Below are 22245 nucleotides of genomic sequence, written 5' to 3'. Positions count from 1 at the left end.
CCTGCAACTAGTGGACCATAATCACACACCTGCAACTTGTGGATCACATCACACACCTGCAACTAGTGGACCATATCACACACCTACAACAAGAGGATCATATCAGACACCTGCAACAAGTGGATCATATCACACACCTGCAACTAGTGGATCATATCACACCTGCAACTAGTGGATCATATCACACACCTGCAACTAGTGGGTTATATGGTGCGAAACTAACATAAACTTTCTGAGACGAGAATTCCAGTGTGTTATTATCGGCCAATGGCAGTGCAGGACAGAGAGGAATTCCATTTGAAGCTAACGCAAAATGATATATTCCCGTTTAAGTGGAGTGTATTGCCCGTTTGATAAATTGAAGTTTAACACTGTTTTGAAGAACATATTGGGGAATAAATAGACAAAGTACGACAACAAATAATTAAGAGACAGTGTAGTATTGTTTGCCTGAATATTTGGTACGGTTGCAATTTACAATCCATTCGTATTTGACTACTTTTTATCCTTACAATACACCAATACAATCTATCTACATTGAATCACACTAGAAATAAAAGGGTGTTCAATCTATACCATGTATAACCCCATTTATCATATAATGGGTGTTTCTCGGCAGGATAAAGCCAACGGATAAAAACGGTATCCGTTGGGGTCATATGCGGATAGAGATGCAAATATCAAAGGTCAAGTGGGGACTGCTTTCTCTGTTTATAAACAAACATGGCGTCGCACTTGTCATTCGGCGATCGAGTCAGAATTAACCATCGTGAATCTGGATAAATTACAGGGATAATTGATACAATTATTAAAAAAAACAGTCTTATATACTGAAAGTCAGTGTCGAACTACGACGTAACTAAGGCATTTTATAAGTTTGGGCAACTTTGGAGACATAAATTTCGAAACAATTTTGCGAGGGCACTGGGCCTAGCCAAGCGGGATCAGAAGCCATATCTGTGCTTGTAGACCTCTGCGGCTTGAAACCTTTTCCACAAATAAAAATAGTTGGGTTTAGGCGAAATATGTATCAATTGTTACTTTGTTTCGTTTTGGCGCTGTGTATACATCTGACTACACTTCTTAACGTTATGACAGAACAGGCCGTCTGTGAACAATCACTGGCCGTGATGTCTCATAGACTAGGGTTAGAGTAGCTTCCCTTTGACAAAGGGCAGTTACTCTAGCGGACAGACCGATGGATTGTCGCGAAAGGCAAGTAAAAACAATTGTTGGTTTGCGTATATGTTGCTTCACCACTATATAAGAAACAGATTTCAGTTGGAACTATATTGGCTACTGTCACTGTCCGACTGACACATCACCTACCCTGTGACGTAATAAATATTAATGCGTGCATTCCAGGAAAACTCGCAATGTTTAGGTAATGTTCGTGAGTGAGGGGAAGCGATTTTCAAGCACAGAATTGAAGAATGACATTATATGATAAAGAGGTTATCACGCTTGTGTTTAGGGATGGTAAATATGCTGTATTAGGAATAAACACTATGTATTTAGCTCGCCAAGGCTCGCTAAATACAATGTTTATTCCTAATGCAGGATATTTACCATCCCCAAACACACTCACGTGATAACCTCTATGTACATACTCTGCTGGACTATAACAAAGTTATATCCTGGAGGGCAGATGACCATCTGCTGGGAGTAGGGACTTGGCACAATGCCATGTGGGTTACTTCCAGAGGCTACTGGTCATGTGACCCGACATGAGTCACAGCTGAACAATGACCAGTTGACCGTGTTCACTCCCAACAGGAATATCACATGACTAGTGATGTGATATAGGGGTCATGATATAGGGTGGGGAAGGCGGTGTATGATATATAACATTACTAATGGTACAATTCTTAGTCATGATATAATCATGATAATATAGCACATTCCTAGTGGTATGACACATGGACATGATATGATTTATCACATTCCTAGTGGTATGACACGTGGACATATGATTTATCACATTCCTAGTGGTATGACACGTGGACATGATATGATTTATCACATTCCTAGTGGTATGACATGTGGACATGATATGATTTATCACATTCCTAGTGGTATGACACGTGGACATGATATGATTTTTCACATTATTAGTGGTATGAGTGAGTGAGTGAGTTGGGATTAACACTGCTTTAAGGGGGGGGGGGGGAGTGGAGGGTGGGGGGTGGGTGGAAGTGTGCATGTAGGGTAGAACATCTCACAGTGTTCTACAGCTGTATTACTTTCAGTTTCCACAGAGGATGTCAACCAGCCTCTGATAGTGAGCCTGTCACTGAATACAAAACTATGTTTTTCATCCGTAATATCTGTTCCAAGAACTATTCTTGTATATATACACCAATTGTATCAGACTGCCTTGTTCATACTATCAGTCACTGGATTGTCTGGTCCAGACTCGATTATTTACAGGCCACCGTCATATGGCTGGAATATAGCTGAGTGTGGCGTTAAACATCATGAAACTGAAACTGTTCATACTCTATCTTTTCTGCCAAAGTGGTTTTAAAGACCCTCACCTAGATCTAGATTGTCAACCCAGCTGACACAGTAAAAAAAATCAATATCCGTCAGTAGGGTGCCGGAAGTAAGCATCAGTGGGATCATCTAGAATTATCTGATACACCTTAGTATAACTGTTATTTATATATATATTTCATTTCATGTTTCAATCAATAACTATCTAATTATATGGTTGCATTGAAATACGCAACAATTTGGAAATATAATAACCAATAATGAAATTACAGTTTCTGAACTTGAGACGACGTGATCAATTCACGTAACATAACACGTGATATTTAAGTGGAAAAGCTGAAATCAATTCCCTCTGTTTTTAAAACTATCAGCAAGTGTTGGAGAAGGTGTGTACTGGAGACTGTTGAATAAACATGTTGACGGTTAAACATAACTAAGCCTAGTAAATTAAAAACGTACTTAATTGGGAATTTAATTGCAATGGTTGAGTGAGTGCGTGACTATGGTTTTACGCCGCTTTAAGCAATATTCCAGCAATATCACGGCGAGGGACACCAGAAATGGGCTTCACACATTGTACCCATGTCGGGAATCGAACCCGGGTCTTTGGCATGACGAGCGAACACTTTAACCACAAGGCTACCTGACCACCCCTCATTCACATGAAGCAATACAATATACTTTTTTTCCTGCACATAAAACTCAAAAAAGCATTTTTCCCAAACACCCACATTCCCTGTGGGGGTGCATTATGCTTGGGTGTGTACAATTCAGTACTAGTGGTATAATTGAATGCCAGACAAAATGCCACGGTAATATGTCCCATTAGTACAATACCAATTGGCATTTTTTTCCATTACGTATCCTCATTATATTCCTGAAGTCCTTCAATAATTCACAATCATAATATCATTATGGATGATGCCGAATGATCTTGACTTATTTGTCCACCATTTGTCATACATTGAATGTGTTGTTTGTATCAAGATAAGTATTCGTCTAGTCTGAGTACTAGTTCATATTTTAGACAAAAGTATACATGGCAGAAAATCCCCATATGAGATTTTTAGATGGGGGTACAGATTCTAACTTTAATTTTAATAACATTTTCCTCGCACAGTGATTTTCTGTTGGCCTGTCTTCGTTCCTCTCGACAGACATACCCGTTACATGGAAATGGGTCAACGTCTCACCGTAGCGAAATGCTGTATGGGGAAATAGGTGGGATAGAGCTAGACTGGTACCCTGTCTTTCCCCTCCTAATGGCTGCAGGCGAGGAGCGCAAATGCTCTTGGGAAGGTCTAGGACAGAACGTGTCTCCCTCATATGATTGTGCCAAGGAACACAATGGGTCAACGTCTCACCGTAGCGAAATGCTGTATGGGGAAATAGGTGGGATAGAGCTAGACTGGTACCCTGTCTTTCCCCTCCTAACGACTGCAGGCGAGGAGCGCAAATGCTCTAGGGAAGGTCTAGGACAGAACGTGTCTCCCTCATATGATTGTGCCAAGGAACACAAACATGTTTAGGCAATTAAGTGCAATAAGAAATATTCTTAAAAACATTTTCATATTTTATTGATATATTTTGTATGTACGCATGTCATTACACGTATGTGAGACAAAGATCAAGTTTCTTTTCAAAGATTGTTTATATCTTTCCAACTACTACTCATCCACATGTAACTTTCGCAAACCAAAGACAAATAAAACCTAGTAATGACCTAGAGTTGTCCCACCCAACATTCCTAGTTCTGATTAACCACACAGACACAAATGTACACAGACTCCATCATTTGTCCATGAACAATTGGTACAAAACAATAAAATTGAATAAAATCTAAAAGATAAAAGATAAAACAAATTGCCTCCTGGTATATCATTTTGAAAATCAGATCAACACCACTCCAGCTCGGCAAAAAATGTTCTGGAATATTTTGTCGGTTCAGAAAGATCATGAAGGGCAAGAGAAGGATAACAACAGAAACTGGCATTCTTACAGTACGTTAACTGTCACAACAAATATAACACAACTGGCAAAGAAGAGGGCCAAAAATGAATGTTCAACATGAGTGAGTGCATATCGTTTTCAGCTGCTTTGAGCATTATTGTAGCAATAACCTCTTGGTCAGGAGAGCAGGATGTGCCCCGATGTGAATCTTTCTCTCACTTTGCCTGCATGTTTGTTGATATTTTGCAGTTGTGAAAAGAATTCTTATTTTTCACAACCAAGTGTTCTTTTGTTAATGTTATGTTATAATGCTATGACTTGGACCCCTCCATTTTTGTTTGGGACCCCTAATTTTATGAAGAAGGGGTCCAAGTGACCCCAAGAAAATTTAAGCCAGAGCAGACACTGTACATTGTACCTGTGTTTGGATTCGAACCCGGGTCTTCGGTGTGACTAGCGAACACTTTAACCAGGGGACACTAGAAATGGGCTTCATACATTGTACCTATGAGGGGAATCAAACTCGAGTCTTCTGTGTGACAAACACTTTAACCACAAGATTACTTCACCACCCTAGTTCATCAAGAATACCACTGACGAAAACGTAAATTTATAGCATATAGGCCTTGTTTCAAACGATCAGATGAGATCAGAATTCTGTGAGCTTGTTTCAGACACACCCTAGCTGGAATCATGAATATACAGTTAAGCTTCATAGGCCTCGAAGTTTGAGAAGTACATACAAAAGCTAATGACATACAATGGGCCATGACATATTGGGATTATCATATGAGCTTGTGTGTCATACTGATTTTATGAAACAAGTGTCACAAGTCCTGAGTGAAAGCGAGGGTAATACATGAATTTTTGCATGAGTTTCGTGATATTAGTAAGACACACATGTCAGTGTAATGATTTCTTTATTGCCTATTATTTCTTAATCCTTTTGAGTTCCCCAATACAAAATACACCGATCACGACCAATGTCTTAGAAACCATAATTGTCAAATGACGGCAACAATATTCAGCTGTGATGTCATTTCTAGTGTGACATCATTTCGACCTTAACATTCTGCAGAAGATTTGACTGAGGCCAAACAAATGGATGAAAATGTGATAATCAATTAATTGTGGCCTAACATTGGTACTCTGAACATATACATAAAAAACGGTTCTCAAAGAATACAAAGTAGTACTTACTTGCAACTTGAACGTGTACATGGTTAGCTATAACACTTCCAATGCTGTTCTTGACAATACATGTGTAATCTCCTTCGTCCGTTCGACGTTTTCGTTTCCTGAACTTTTTGAAATATAGTGACCCATTTGAAAGCAGTTTTATTTTGGGGTTGACTTCTTCAAATTCTATAAGTTTGTCATCCTTTAGCCACTCGTATTGGAAAGGTCCAAAGTCTGAAGTGGCTTTGACAGAGCAGTTGAGCAACAACTGTCCGTTCTTCTGTGTAACAACTACATCTACGTCTTGGTACACCCGTATTCCTGCCTCAAACCCTGCAGAGTCCTCCCCATTGGCTGCAACACAGAGAGGGAGATATCAAACATATATCACATGGGGCATTACCAAACATATATCACATGGGGCATTACCAAACATATCACATGGGGCATTACCAAGCATATATCACATGGGGCATTACCAAACATATATCACATGGGGCATTACCAAGCATATATCACATGGGGAATTACCAAACATATATCACATGGGGCATTACCAAGCATATATCACATGGGGCATTACCAAGCATATATCACATGGGGCATTACCAAACATATATCCCAGGGGACATTACCAAATATATATCACATGGGACATTACCAAACATATATCACATGGGGCATTACCAAACATATATCACATGGGGCATTACATAACATATATCACATGGGACTTTACCAAACATATATCACATGGGGCATTACATAACATATATCACATGGTGCATTATCAAACATCACATGGGGCATTATCAAACATCACATGGGGCATTATCAGACATGTATCACACAGCACATAACCAAACATCACATGGTGCATTATCAAACATATATCACATGGGGCATTATGAAACATCACATGGGACATTAACAATAATCACTTGGGGCATTATCAAAAATATATTACATGGGACATTATCAAACATTCTACCATGAATTTGGGAATTACTCGATTCTGAATGGTCAATCAGAGGTTGTCAAATCACAATAAACTCCCTCTGATTGAAATAGCCAATTTGATGGTCGCATCACCATGGAAGCTTATATTTATAAAATAGAACTTCAATTTCAGTTATTTAGTTATTTGCATATTAGAATAATTATATCTACAATTATAACTTACAAAATGAAAAGTTGTGGTTACTAAAATATTCATGGGATGTGTGGCAACACATTTTGTACAGAAAACACGATAGACATCTACAAACAGAATGTATCTTAAGTTTTGAGGACATCAGAGAGCTTAGAATCTGGCTGTGACATCATATCTTTTGTGTCATAATAAGCGATATGATGTCATAATGGTGACATGCGGTGTGGAACGAAAGCTTTGCAAAGCTGGCTAAGTTTTCTTTAGGGGTGCCCACTTCATGTAAGCTTACCAAGTTGCTGTGCTTATATGCTTTCAATGCCTGTCATGTTCGAGTGAAGTATTACGGTGTAAACAAACTGCTTGAGCATATACAGCGACATATTTTGTTTAAAGGCTGTTGTTGGTGATTCCGTAATTCAGATCGACAGCCCTCTCAAAACACTGGACTCAACCAATGCCGATTCACTCAATATATTTGCTAGCTCCAAAGACTTCACGTTTTATTTAGTCATGGTAGAATGGAGATAAACATACTGTGTTTTCAATGTTGAGCTAGTTTACCTGTAGTTTTAACATAACAAAGGATCATCAGTTACAATAAAAAATATATCTCTTAAGGCATTATCAACCATATCACATGGGGCATTGTCAAACATGTCACATAGGGCATTATCAAACATGTCACATAGGGCATTATCAAACATGTCACATAGGCAGGCCTCAAGGTCATTTGGCTACCTCTGAATTTTAGACAGTAGACAAACTGAAATTCAGGTCGCATTGGCTACCATTTTAGTCGCAACTTTGAGGCCTGATAGGGCATTATCAAACATGTCACATTGGTCATTATCAAACATATATCACATCAAGCATTATCAAACTTGTCACCAAGGCATTATCAAACATGTGACATTGCCTTCTACTGTGTCCATCTGTCCTAGATACAGCACCAGATTCAGAAGCTTGACCAGGTGTGGTGTGTGCACCCTGTTGAGGTTGTTTCAGCTGCTACAGTAGGTGACATACTGACAGCGACATCCTCCCGCTCACTGTCCATCTGCTCACATTACAACCATATCACACACACCGGTCATCTAGCTAGGCTCAGCCACAATAACCATGATAACTAGTGGTTGACAGCATGAGCAACGATCAGTGCGAGAAGTTTCATTGTTATTCCCATTATATTTAAGCATGAAGTATTAAGGACAATTTTGAACAAGAATCTCCATGGTAAGGCAAGCATTAAGTTTGCTTGTTTGTTGTTTAACGCTGCACACAGCAATATTCCAGCTATATGACAGCGGTCTGCAAATAATCGAGTCTGGACCAGATAATCCAGTGATCTACACAACTGTCATATGATGACATGCATCAAACCAAGTCAGCAAGCCTGACCACCCGATCCGGCTAATCACCTCTTATGACAAGCAAATGGAAGCCAAGATGAAATCTCAGAATGCAGAAATGATGGTAGTGAGTTCTAAAATCTTTGGGGGTGGTCGGGTAGCCTGGTGGTTAAAGTGTTCGCTCGTCACGCCAAAGACCCGGGTTCGATTCCCGACATGGGTACAATGTGTGAAACCCATTTCTTGAGTTTCCCGCCGTGATATTGCTGGAATATTGCTAAAAGCGGCGTAAAATCAAACTCACTCACTCACTCACTCTAAAATCAGTTGTGGCCTCCAAGTCTAACATTTATTTCTGGTACAATTATTTCAGAAGTGCCAGTAACTTTAAAAAGGAGCACACCCTGCTAGCTACACACAAATTTGTTGCTAAATCTACCCCTGATGTCACCTAACCGAATCATCCGACCGCCCCTATGACATCGGTGAATTTGCTATGCTTTCATCTCGTAACTCTTATTTAGTATCCAGACAATAATTCGTCATCTTATTTCATTGGAATACAGCATGTGTTTCAAGAATAAGTCTACTAAAGGACAAGAATAGTGAACAAAGTAACTTTGGTCCTTCAAGATTATGTTAGCCTAGTGTTTTTAAGCGTTCACTCATCACACAGAAGACCCGGGCTCGATTCCCGATATGGGTACATTGTGTGAAGCCCATTTCTGGTGTCTCCCGCCGTGATACTGCTGGAATATTACAAAAAGCGGCATGAAATCAAATATGTACATTTTACATCGATACATCATTAATTTATGTAAAATTGTGACACAGTCATCAGAGATCTAAGATTGTGTTCATTTAAACTATTTTATGCATCTATGCCTCAACCTCGATACATTTATGGGACAAGAGTAAAACTTGGTTTTGAGTCAAATTGCATCTGGTGAAAGTTAAATCAAGTTCTTTAAATTTGAGGCATGTAAAAATCATAATTCGAATTCATACCAAAATGAGGTCAATACTAAGGCTGGGATGGGTCCAAATTTACTACCCGGGTAACCAACCCCCTATTGCCCAATGCTACCTGGGTAGTATATACTACCTCCTGATTGTTGTAAGTATGGGAACACTCTTTTTTGAACCATTGGAAAGAAATGAAACTGCACTTCAATGACATTGAGTCTATTTTTATATAAAAGCTTTCATTGATCTCAGTCAACATATTGCAGCGCAATCCACGTAATGATACTCCACGTAATGAAATCAGCGTGAATCAGACCCGTTAAGATGCCGGGTAGAATGGGCCTTTAGCAATCCATGCTTGCCGTAAGAAGCGACTATGCTTGTCTTTAGAGGCAACTAACAAACAACAGCAACGGTTTTTATGAACTCATCCCCTACCTTCATAGATTATGACCCGTGAAGGTTCCAGGGTAGAATAGGTCTTCAGCAACCAATGCTTGCTGTAAAAGGTGACTATGCTTGTTGTAAAAGGCGACTAAAGGGATCGGGTGGTCAGGCTCGCTGACTTGGTTGATGCATGTCGTTGATCCCAATTGCATGGGTCGATGCTCATGATGTCAATCACTGGGTTGTCTTGTCCAGACTCGATTATTTACAGACCACCGTCATAGAGCTGGAATATTGCTGAGTGCGGAATTAAACAACATACAGTGTGAATCATATGAACCAGATGTTGTTAATCAATGTGGTTTTTTTAAGTCATTCAGGTGTAGTTTAATCGGTGTACAAGTTTCCACAAGTTTTATACAAGCATGTGAATGATCTGTAGATAATCCCAAATGTTGTGCGACATGTGACATGGATCTTCACAGGGAACAAGCATAGGTTGCTGAAGACCAATTCCAACATGGATCTTCCCAGGGAACAAGCATAGGTTGCTGAAGACCAATTCAGACATGGATCTTCACGGGAACAAGTCTGAGTTGCTGAAGACCAATTCAAACCTGGATCTTCACAGGGAACAAGCATGGGTTGCTGAAGACCAATTCCAACATGGATCTTCCCGGGTAACAAGCATAGGTTGCTGAAGACCAATTCAAACATGGATCTTCCCAGGGAAAAAGCATGGGTTGCTGAAGACCAATTCAAATCTGGATATTCCCGGGGAACAAGCATAGGTTGCTGAGGACCAATTCAAACATGGATCTTCACGGGGAACAAGCATGGGTTGCTGATGACCAATTCAAACCTGGATCTTCACAGGGAACAAGCATGGGTTGCTGATGACCAATTCCAACCTGGATCTTCCCGGGGAACAAGCATGGGTTGCTGAGGACCAATTCAAACCTGGATCTTCACAGGGAACAAGCATGGGTTGCTGAGGACCAATTCCAACATGGATCTTCCCGGGGAACAAGCATGGGTTGCTGAGGACCAATTCAAACCTGGATCCTCCCAGGGAACAAGCATGGATAGCTGAAGACCAATTCAAACCTGGATCTTCACGGGGGAAACATGGGTTGCTGGAGACCTTTCCAACCTGGTTCTCACAATGTGAGGCAGTGTTTTGGTGGTGAGGAACGAAGGGATAAACATCTAATAATTTCTTACAGCTTGACTGTTCAAGATTTGCAGTCAACTACAATAACAAGCAAGGATATATTTATATAAATTTCCAGACTGGGCGACCCGCCGCCCCCCCCCCCCCCCCCCCCCCCCTTTATTTGTGGTCAAGAGCTGCCGGATACAATGAATATTATTGTGCATCCCATGGGATGCAAAATACTTTTTTTTCCCCGCTTCCATTCCTCACATTTGTGTGTACTTGACACATGCTTCTGTATTATTTATCGCCATGCCAGAAAACATGCTACAAGGTCAGTAAGAATCGTTCAACATGACCGGTCATTTCATTATGAACCTTGAAATTGTTGCAATTGGAGAATTTTGTCAATACCAAGTACAAAAGGATCAATGACGTCCTTGATCCTTAACATTTGTAACACACTGCACTAGAAATCATGTGGAAGATGTAGTGTGCCCTGTATGTAAGTATTCCCTGCATGTGAGTATTCCCTGCATGTTAGTATTACCGGCATGTAAGTATTCCCTGCATGTAAGTATTCCCTGCATGTGAGTATTCCCTGCATGTGAGTATTCCCTGCATGTGAGTATTCCCTGTATGTAAGTATTCCCTGTATGTAAGTATTCCCCGTATGTAGTAAAAATCTTTTAATAGAGCGCCAATGGCGCAGTTGAAATTCCTTGTAGTAGAGTGTCAATGGCGCAGTTGAAATTCTTTTCATAGAGCGCCAATGGCACAGTTGAAATTCCTTGTAATAGAGCGCCAATGGCACAGTTGAAATTCCTTGTAATAGAGCGCCAATGGCACAGTTGAAATTCCTTGTAATAGAGTGTCAATGGCGCAGTTGAAATTCCTTGTAATAGAGCGCCAATGGTACAGTTGAAATTCCTTGTAATAGAGCGCCAATGGCACAGTTGAAATTCCTTGTAATAGAGTGTCAATGGCACAGTTGAAATTCCTTGTAATAGAGCGCCAATGGCACAGTTGAAATTCCTTGTAATAGAGCACCTATGGCACAGATGAAATTCTTTTAACAGAGCGCCAATGGCACAGTTGAAATTCCTTGTAATAGAGCACCTATGGCACAGATGAAATTCTTTTAATAGAGTGTCAATGGCACAGATGAAATTCCTTGTAATTGAGTGTCAATGGCACAGTTGAAATTCCTTGTAATAGAGTGTCAATGGCACAGTTGATATTCCTTGTAATAGAGCGTCAATGGCACAGTTGAAATTCCTTGTAATTGAGTGTCAATGGCACAGTTGAAATTCCTTGTAATAGAGTGTCAATGGCACAGTTGATATTCCTTGTAATAGAGCGTCAATGGCACAGTTGAAATTCCTTGTAATAGAGTGTCAATGGCACAGTTGAAATTCCTTGTAATAGAGAGTTAATGGCACAGTTGAAATTCTCTTCATAGAGCACCAATGGCACAGTTGAAATTCCTTGTAACAGAGCATCCACGGCACAGTTGAAATTCTTTGTAATTGAGCACCTATGGCACAGTGGAAATCCCTTGTAAAGGACTAATGTCGATTTTATTGTGCAAGCCCACAGAGATATCATTAATCAGTTTAACACGGATACCAAACCGACACTTCTGGGCTGTCCAGTCCTTGTTTTCTGCCCTCAGTGTCGAGTGTCAGACCCATCTTTGGGTATGATTCAGACAAGTGAACAAGTACATACCACAGAGGGCAAGGGTGTCACGAATACTTCATGTTTCAATGGTAGTTGGTACAGAGGGGACAGTGGGGACACTGGGCCCCCACACCCCCACCCCCACCCCCACCTCCATCCCCATCCCCAACCCGAACCCTGAACAACCAACCCTCAACCCCACTCTGCCTCGACCACAAAGAGTCCAAAACGTCCAAAAGAGATTTAGATTCACAGACAGAAAAGTACAAGTATATCTCTGACCCTATCACAGGTAATAATCAAATTGCAAATGATTCCATGGCATTTGATTGGCTAAGCAAGCTTTCTTTTTAGCGTCTGTTTCCAGAAACCAAGAGACAAAATAGGCCACATCCACTAACAGACAACTGGTTCCTGATTGAATATTAATGGAATAGATGCAGCTTGTCTTTCATTACTGCGCTGAACGATGTGTTTTTCCATTTATGGAGATACTCAACGTCTATTAACACACTATGCATACCAGTTTGTATGTTTACACCTCCATAAACACAGAAATGATTGAAGTCAATTCATAATTAAATAAATATTCATATTGCACCAGGAAGGTAGACACAATTTATGGATAACAACTTCTTTAATACTGTACAAAGCGACGTTTCTGTATAGATCCTTATACCGTTGTCAAGCAAGACTGAATGAGGGACATAGTACAAAATATATATACCGTATTCGACGTAATAAGGGCCCAGGGCGCTCTCAAAATTAGGAATAGGGGGCTCTTATTAGAATATTATTTTGGTGAAAAAAACAGTTGAAAGATAAATTTCGTGGCTTATGCTGACAGCCTGAAATGTTTATGTACGACAGATATATTTTTCCAGAATTTAATTCCCCATAATTAAGGGTGCATATAACACACGAGTGTGTATCATACACTAATAAATAAGTCTTGTGTATATTGATTAACCGGAAGGGGTGCTAAATGGGATTGTTCACTAGCCAATATATTAGCAAATATCGCCATGGGCGCTTATTAAAGCAGGGCGCTTATTAAAGCAGGGCGCTTATTCCATCGAATACGGTAAATAAATATTCATATTGCACCAGGAAGGTAGACACAATTTATGGATAACAACTTCTTTAATGCTGTACAAAGCGACGTTTCTGTATAGATCCTTATACCATTGTCAAGCAAGACTGAATGAGGGACATAGTACAAAATATATATAGTAGGTGGAGGATTAACAGTAGAGGAATAACAGTAACAATTGCATACATCAGTGGGATAACATGAGCAAGTGCTGACAACAGAGGGATAATACTGTCACAACACGATGGACAGAGAACACATAGGTGGAAGCCAGTACATGTTCCTCATTCAGTATTGCTTGACAACAGTATACATGTTATAAGGATCTATATCGAAACATCGCTTTTAACAGTATTAAGGAAGTTGCTTATCCATAAATTGTGTCTACCTTATCATCCGTCATTCTAAGGAATGCCTATCAAACAATTGCACCAGGAAGTTATCAAAATGTTTTGAAACCCTTGAAGGCCAATGTTTTAGGGGTTAACTACTGCTATGATATACCGTATTCGACGGAATAAGCGCCCAGGGCGCTCTCAAATTTAGAAATAGGGGGCTCTTATTAGAATATTATTTTGGTGTAAAAAACAGATAAATTTCGTGGTTTATGCATACAGCCTGAAATGTTTATATACGACAGATATATTTTTCCAGAATTTAACTGCCCATAATTGAGGGTGCATATTACACATGAGTGCGTATTATACACGAATATATAGGTCTTGTGTACATTGATCAACCGGAAGGGGTGCTAATTGGGGTTGTTCACTAGCCAATATATTAGCAAATATCGCCTTGGGCACTTATTAAAGCAGGGCGCTTATTACGTCGAATACGGTAGCTGGAATACAGCTGCTACACATTATGCCATGCTGGCACTAAGATGAAACCGACTTCTGCATTGCAATGTACTACAGTGATGATTCATGCAAACCAGTGACTGAAACCGTGACCAACGTTCAATATAAGTGAGTGAGTTGGATTTAACGCTGCTTTTAACAGCATTCCAGTCATATCACGGTGTGTCAGCTTAATGTGGGAGGAAAGCCCGAAGTGATGCAGGGCTCAGACGTTTACCTCTTCCGTGAAACCCACGAGCATGGGTATGGTGCTGACAAACCTAGAAACATAATTGGGTCCAACCGAGATTCGAACCCACAATCATAGGTTTCTGGCGTGTCCAAGGGACACAACTCTGCACAGTGAATAGCGGCGCCTTAGACGACTGGGCCACCCGTGCCCCCACGTTCGATATAAACAGGAGACAAAGACACACAGTGAAGTCACAATAGCCTGATTATCTGGGTCTCTTACACCCTTATTCTTCTTGAAACATTCACAGGGTCATGAGTGTGCTTGGGTTAACACCCCTGTGAACAGTATTTAAGTAATGTGGGCGTATTTCAGTAATATCACAGCGTGTCCACTTCATGTGGGAGTATTTCAGTTATAATAATATTATCATGGCGAATTTTAGTTATATCACGGCATGACAGCTTGATGTGGAAGTATTCTAGTTATAATAATATTATCAGAGTGTGTCACGTTATATCATGACATGTCCACTTGATGTGGGAGTATTTCAGTTATATTATGGCGTGTCCACTTGATGTGGGAGTATTTCAGTTATATCATGGATTGTCATTTGATGTGGGAGTATTTCAGTTATATCATGGCATGTCCACTTGATGTGGGAGTATTTCAGTTATATCATGGCATGTCCACTTGATGTGGGAGTATTTCAGTTATATCATGGCATGTCCATTTGATGTGTGAGTATTTCAGTTATATCACGGCATGTCCACTTGATGTGGGAGTATTTCAGTTATATCACGGCATGTCACGTTGATGTGGGAGTATTTCAGTTATATCACGGCATGTCCACTTGATGTGGGAGTATTTCAGTTACCTCATGGCGTGTCCACTTGATGTGGGAGTATTTCAGTTATATCACGGCATGTCAGCTTGATGTGGGAGTATTTCAGTTATATCACGGCATGTCAGCTTGATGTGGGAGTATTTCAGTTATATCACGGCATGTCAGCTTGATGTGGGAGTATTTCAGTTATATCACGGCATGTCAGCTTGATGTGGGAGTATTTCAGTTATATCACGGCATGTCAGCTTGATGTGGGTGTATTTCAGTTATATCACGGCATGTCACTTTGATGTGGGAGTATTTCAGTTATATCACGGCATGTCACTTTGATGTGGGAGTATTTCAGGCATATCACGGCATGTCACTTTGATGTGGGAGTATTTCAGGCATATCACGGCATGTCACTTTGATGTGGGAGTATTTCAGTTATATCACGGCATGTCACTTTGATGTGGGAGTATTTCAGTTATATCACGGCATGTCACTTTGATGTGGGAGTATTTCAGTTATATCACGGCATGTCACTTTGATGTGGGAGTATTTCAGTTATATCACAGCATGTCAGCTTGATGTGGGAGTATTTCAGTTATATCACAGCATGTCAGCTTGATGTGGGTGTATTTCAGTTATATCACGGCATGTCACCTTGATGTGGGAGTTTTTCAGGTATATTAGGCTCCAAGTGCTCCAAGTACATGAGAGCAGGGTGTCTAGCATATGTTTATTTATTCAGTAGTTAATTCACCATTACAAGAGACTGGTCATCGAGGCCACACACACAGTTACAACCTTTGAACAAACACTAAACAGAGTGCTCCACGCTATCAGGAGTTCCATTCATTGCCTCAAAAGGGAAATAAATGTCATCATTATCATCCAATAAAACATTTACTGATTCCGGCTGAGCCTGTATACCATGAATATTTATTTCTAAGCTTCACAGTTTTTTCTGTGTTATGAGATCATGAGATAAGCTGTCACCTTACATCATACAACTTACGACTGTGCTTCTCCATCCCAAGATTATCGATGAATAAAATTGCTTTAATAATAATAATAATAATAATAATAATAATAATAATAATCCAGATCACCCAAACCCTCTTTGCTGCATTTTTCATATTAATCTGTAAATAATTATATAAACATGTGAATGATAATAATAATAATAATAATAATAATAATAATAATAATAATAATGATGATGATGATAAAAAGTATAAAAAATTAAAATAATAATAATAATAACAACAACAACATGTTTACTTTTTCTGTCCATTATATTCAGTTCCAGTTTGTATCAAAATTATAGCATTGGAAACTGGTTCAATATTACAGCAATCAACACCTACTAATCACATCGACTACGATCATTGGATATTTACTTGTCCTCAGCACAAGTTAGAAGACTCAGGCTAGCACACTAGCGGCAATTTGGATGACTGTAACAAATGGTTATGATGTCTTATCAACACCTTACATTAAGAACATACAAGCTTTTTAAGTTGTCTGTTAGCAGGGAATATACCTCACAAAAGATCTATTTTCAAAAGCAGGTGCCCCTGGCAGTCAAATTGTGGAAGAAAACATTCTTTTGTTCAATATTGAAAAATTCATAGCCGTTTAACATTATAATCATTGCATGGAATAATCTAAAAGTGAGCCATACACATGACACAACCTCCTCCTCCTGACCATTTTGATTGGTCTCCATAAGGCCATAACATTAGTTATAAGTAGGTTATCATGACTATTGAAGGTTTATATTATGGTATTTCCAATTTGGGTTGGTTGGTTGGTTTGTTATATCATGAGTATCGATCCACGCAATTTGGATCGATGACATGCATCAACCAAGTCAGCGAGCCAGACCACCCGATCCCATTAGTCGCCTTTTACGACAAGCATAGTCACCTTTTACGGCAAGTATGGGTTGCTGAAGACCTATTCTAACCCGGCGTCTTCACGGGCTTCCAACTTTTAGAATGCCAAGTTACTAAGAGTGTCAGCGTGTAGATGCTTTGTCACCATGCATGAGGGAGATTGTTTTAGCGCCTGCAGTATCACAAGGGAGACACCAGAAATGGACTTCACTCATTGTACCCATGTGGGGAATCAAACCCGAGCCTTCGACGAGGTGAGCAAACGCTTTAACCACTAGGCTGCCCAACCACTCTTATCTTCACAGTCTATATAGATCAGGGACTCTAAGATCTGCGGATAATAGTAAGTTGGTTACAAAAGGCAGTGAACATGACAATGTCATCTTACACTCCACACATGCAGGAATGGCAGAGAGGGGACTTACTTTTTCAAAATTCTGGAGAATATATTACAATGGTAAAATCCATGGCCAAGATGAATATTACATCACAGCTTTGTAGATACACTTATCTTCCACACAAAACAATTTGTGTGAACGATTGTTCAATCATTAGTGAGTGGGTTGGGTTTTAATGCCGCTTTTAACAGTATTCCAGTTATATCACGGCGTGTCAGCTTAATGTGGGAGGAAAGCCCGAAGTGATGCAGGTCTCAGACGTTTACCACTTAAGTCAAACCCACGAACACGGGTATGGTGCTGATAAACGTAGAAACATTATCAGGGCGAACCGGGATTCAAACCTACAATCATAGGTTTCTGGCCTGTCCAAGGGACGCAACTCTGTACAGCGAATTGCACCACCTTAGACGACTGGGCCACCAGTGCCCCTTCAATCCTTAGAAACATGTTGTTACCAAACACCTCAAATTTGAACCTTGTGATACACCTTCGGTATTGGTATAAATCCAAACACGCAAGAGTTGATCACAAGAAAGTCTCTCACTATATATACTATTCCACTTCTGATGGGGATACCTTTATCATTGCATGATACACAAAACTGCAATATTCCAGCTATATGACGGCGGTCTGTAAATAATCGAGTCTGGACAAGACAATCCAGTGATTGACCCCTTCTTAAAGTTGAGGAGTATAGTATAAAAAAAATCCTCATGTTAATGTTGCAGATTTAGTGGTCTACATCATAAAATATCCTTTCATTTCCTCAAGAAACAGTCCTCAATAATGTCAACAATAATTCACTTAAGGAAAAAATGAAGAAACACACAACTTCAATAAACAAAAAAAAATCAGAAAACAATAAAACTTCTAAAAGGAAAAAAGAAAAGATTGTTGTTTATTATTGCAACTGCTACCACTGAAAGGGTTTATCTGGACTAGGTCAGGCCAATATTCAGCCATTGGTCTGCAGAAAATGTCCGTAAAAATTCTTCAGTGGAACTGAAAGTACTCCCAATTCATGTCAATCTGATCATATCTAATTTTATGGCTTTGTATAGGTGACTTTTTTATCACTAACAACAGAACCAACAAAAAAGAACAGGCTTTAATGCTTATGTTTACATTAATGCACTGAACATGCTGAATGCAATGTTAAAATAACTCAGAATTTATGAAGATAATAACTTTACAAAAATCCAAACGTTGAACAAAACAATGCTTTTTCCCCAATTTGCCTGCCAAGGGCACTTACTTTAGAGTACTAGATAATTCCTGCCCTGATTTCATTCATGAAACATTGAACCAACGGCCTGATTGTACACAAAGAGGTGTATTTCCTGGTTTCATTGATAACCACAACAGTCCTGTTTCCTGGTGTATATATCTGGTATCCCATGCTGTACACACTTTAAACACTATTATCACATGTGTCAATGGGTTACAAGTGCTTACTCTGTTACACATTACACAACACTGCATATGAATGAAGCCATTGTAATGGATGCAATTGTAAACAATGTTGACACTGAGTGCAACTATGTGATACAATGTCAATACCAGCGGCAGGCAGTTTAAATGCAATGTTTACACTACAGCCACACATTGATGAACACTGGTAATTATCCCCTAATCAAAGTGTAATGATTACATGACGACAGAAAGCAAGATATTGTTGATAACATCGCCACAAAGGGCCATTATCAGCTCCAAGTAGTGGAGGGGTGGATGATAACAACAATATCAAAGCACGCCTCCACAAAATCAGGTCAACGGTGAAATTCACTTCCATTCCTCCCTGACATATATTTGTTTGTTAGTAGTCACACACCTCCCCACCACAGAGGTCCACCACGTCGGGCAAAGCTTGCTCCCCCTCCCCACCGCTATATGACGGGTTATACACAGACCTATTTTTTAATCAATTCCGTGCCCTATGGCCTGTCAAAGCTGGAGAAGGAACGAAATCCATGTTGGCTGGCTGATATTGTTATTGAGGCGTATTCAACGCCGTCGATCGGAAATTTCTTAGGTGCTGCACCCTAGAGTAGCCCTGGCTTACCACCAACCTGCCTGACCCAACTGGCCAACGATACCATTCAGTTAGCCCGTGACCTTGTAAGACTCACCACGTCAAACCAGCACGAAAAAAAACCCAAAACAAACGTATCTGACAGTAACATGCCGTCTTGTAACAGAGCACGGAGAACTCCGCCGTGTGTTTTGTCGGTACATATAATTGATATTGGTCGGGGTGGGGTGATAAATGGGTCGTATATCCTCCCGATTGTTGGTCAGTAACCCCGGGCATGGACAGAACAGGCAGCGATCGAGAAGCACGGCTGGGAGGGAGCGAGCGAGCACCATCTTCGCCTAGCATTGTTAAACTGAGATACCGCGCGTGCAACTGAACGCCCCAGACTGTGATATGATTATATGATGATATGAGAACATGAAACACTGGGGATGGTGAGGGGGGTATCGGGGACGACGGTGATTGAGCCGAGTGAGCTACATACACACGGCCATGTTGTTTTTGCAATTGAGGTCATGGGTGAAGCTGATGTTAGGAAAAAATCAACGACCTACCTCTGACGACGGCGATCAGCACGACTACCGCCACGGGTAGACTCCCGCCTAGGATTGAGGACGGCGCCATGGACATACAACCATTGGGGAATTCCGCACCCAAAATCCCACTACAAATTTGGCCTCCTTCTCTTAGTAGTGGGCATGAATTTGCGGCTATTCAACCGTAGCACAACCTTCTAATCTTTTAGCCTTGCGCCAGCTGTTCTATCAACCTCGGCCCCTCCCTGTTCTGCAATTGGTATATGACACGCCCGATGTTTTGGAGAGGTACACACTGGTCCTGTTTGATCCTGAGATCGGTTGTCATTGTTCGAGTGTAGGATTTCGTTCACATGCGTTGGCAGAGTCATTTGATAATTTATTCAATATTTGCATTCGTCTATACGGGGGCGGGATCCAGCTCGATGGAAGAGCAGTGGTTAGTTGAGGTCAACATCTCTAGCAGTTTTCTTTCCCGCGAAAATGCCACAAGGAAAAAAATGTCAAATATGTGCTCTAGTTTACGGCTTTGATTTGACGTCTCGCGACCTGCACGTGCAACTGCAGCACGATGTGAGTCGAGACTGGTGACAGAACGCGCACAATTCTCGAGATCCCTTACTGAAGCTGTAAAGGGACTGTCAGATGAACGATCCTCCCGAGCACGCGCTATAGCGAGGGCTTCTTGCAGTACAGCACGGAAGCGTGTTCTAACGGGATTTCGAGAATATTGCGAAAACAAAAAAATATCCAGGAACAATACAGTGCAATGCGCGTTGTTATAACGGGGCTTTAGGGGTGGTCGTTGACAGAATTAGGTACTGATGATAACAAAAGGCGGAGGCTGGCCCTATACTAAATCACATTATGTATCTTATAAATTATCATTTTCCGTAAGTTGGTCTTTGGGTTCAACAACGAAGCTCCTAACAGTCAGCTGAGAGAGACGGATTTCAGCTCTTGTTGACGGAACCGACAACATCGCTGTGATTAATTCACCAACACTCGTGCTTCCATCGACCCAGTTAATGCTGTGTGGATATGTCCAAAGAAACGGCTGTTCTCGATGTGGGCAGTCGAACGGCGATGCCCCAGAGCGAACCCACGCCAACGTTTTATTTTCATCGGAATATTTAATGCCCATATTTAATATTCTTATCAATTTTTTACAAATAATAACCCTGTAAAAGACGTTTTATTTATTGCCTTTCTCCCTGTAAAAGATATTTGTTTATAAACATGACCATATTTTACATGCTAATGAAATATTTAAAAATATAAACCTAATTTATTTGTTGTGCTCTTTCTTTGAAGTGTTTCATTTCTAAATATGTAATGATTATATTCAAAATACTTACGAACTATTTACAAATAAATGATTTTGTTTAATATTTGTAAATGATTTGTAAATGATTGATATCCATTTTTAATATAATTATCAAATATTTATTATTAAAAACATTTTAAGCCGTTTTATTTGTGGCGCTTTGTAAAAGTATTTATTTGTACATTTAATGATCATATTTAATATCTACAAATGTGAAACTTTAAGAAACCTCTTGATTTATTGTGCATTTCTTTTGTGATTTAATATATTTGTAAATGATTGATGACCATATTTAAATTTTAATATTCTTTTACAAATGTTTACAAAAATATTTTTTTCTGATTTTAAAAAAATTATTTTGCCTGTACTGTAAAACTATTAGATTTGTAAACAATTGAAAACGAAAGAGTAGTTAACGCCAACTCACCCACTCACCGTTAACTCTTCTTTAAGCAGTATGTATAGTTCCATCACCGTCTGTCAGTGAGTGAGTTGGGTTTTACGCCGCATTTAGCAATGTCCCAGCAAACTCCCGGCGGTGTATACGCGTGTATATGGGGATTAACGTCACCGTTCAAGATTATTGCACCATATAGCCAAATTCTTGTATGCGTGTTTGTTCGTGGCTGCTTGTACTAATCCGGAGTGAGTGAGTTGGGTCTAACGACGCCGGACAGTTTTCCAGTTATATCACGGCGTGTCCGTTTGATTGATGCATGTCTTCGACGTTTATCACTTTGTTGAAACCCACGAGCACGGGTATGGTGCTGAC

The 22245-nt window shown here is 40.1% G+C and overlaps 1 protein-coding gene across 1 annotated transcript in view; it reads right to left on the bottom strand.

The window, feature by feature from the left end:
* LOC139461158 (protogenin-like) overlaps positions 1-20344 on the bottom strand; it is a 73430-nt gene extending 53086 nt beyond the window's left edge. The window contains exons 1-2 of the mRNA XM_071242721.1: positions 20165-20344; positions 5647-5979 (exon numbers count right to left, since the gene is read on the bottom strand). Coding sequence (XP_071098822.1) covers positions 5647-5979; positions 20165-20240 — 409 coding nt within the window. The 5' untranslated portion in view covers positions 20241-20344. The remainder of the gene's footprint in view (positions 1-5646; positions 5980-20164) is intronic.
* Between the last annotated feature and the right edge of the window lie 1901 nt (positions 20345-22245).

Source organism: Haliotis cracherodii, unplaced genomic scaffold (assembly GCF_022045235.1).
Source record: "Haliotis cracherodii isolate W230 unplaced genomic scaffold, xgHalCrac1.p SCAF_14, whole genome shotgun sequence".
NCBI lineage: Eukaryota > Metazoa > Mollusca > Gastropoda > Lepetellida > Haliotidae > Haliotis > Haliotis cracherodii.
The sequence above is the reverse complement of the archived record's forward strand: the minus strand, read 5'-3'. Positions and strand labels throughout refer to the sequence as shown.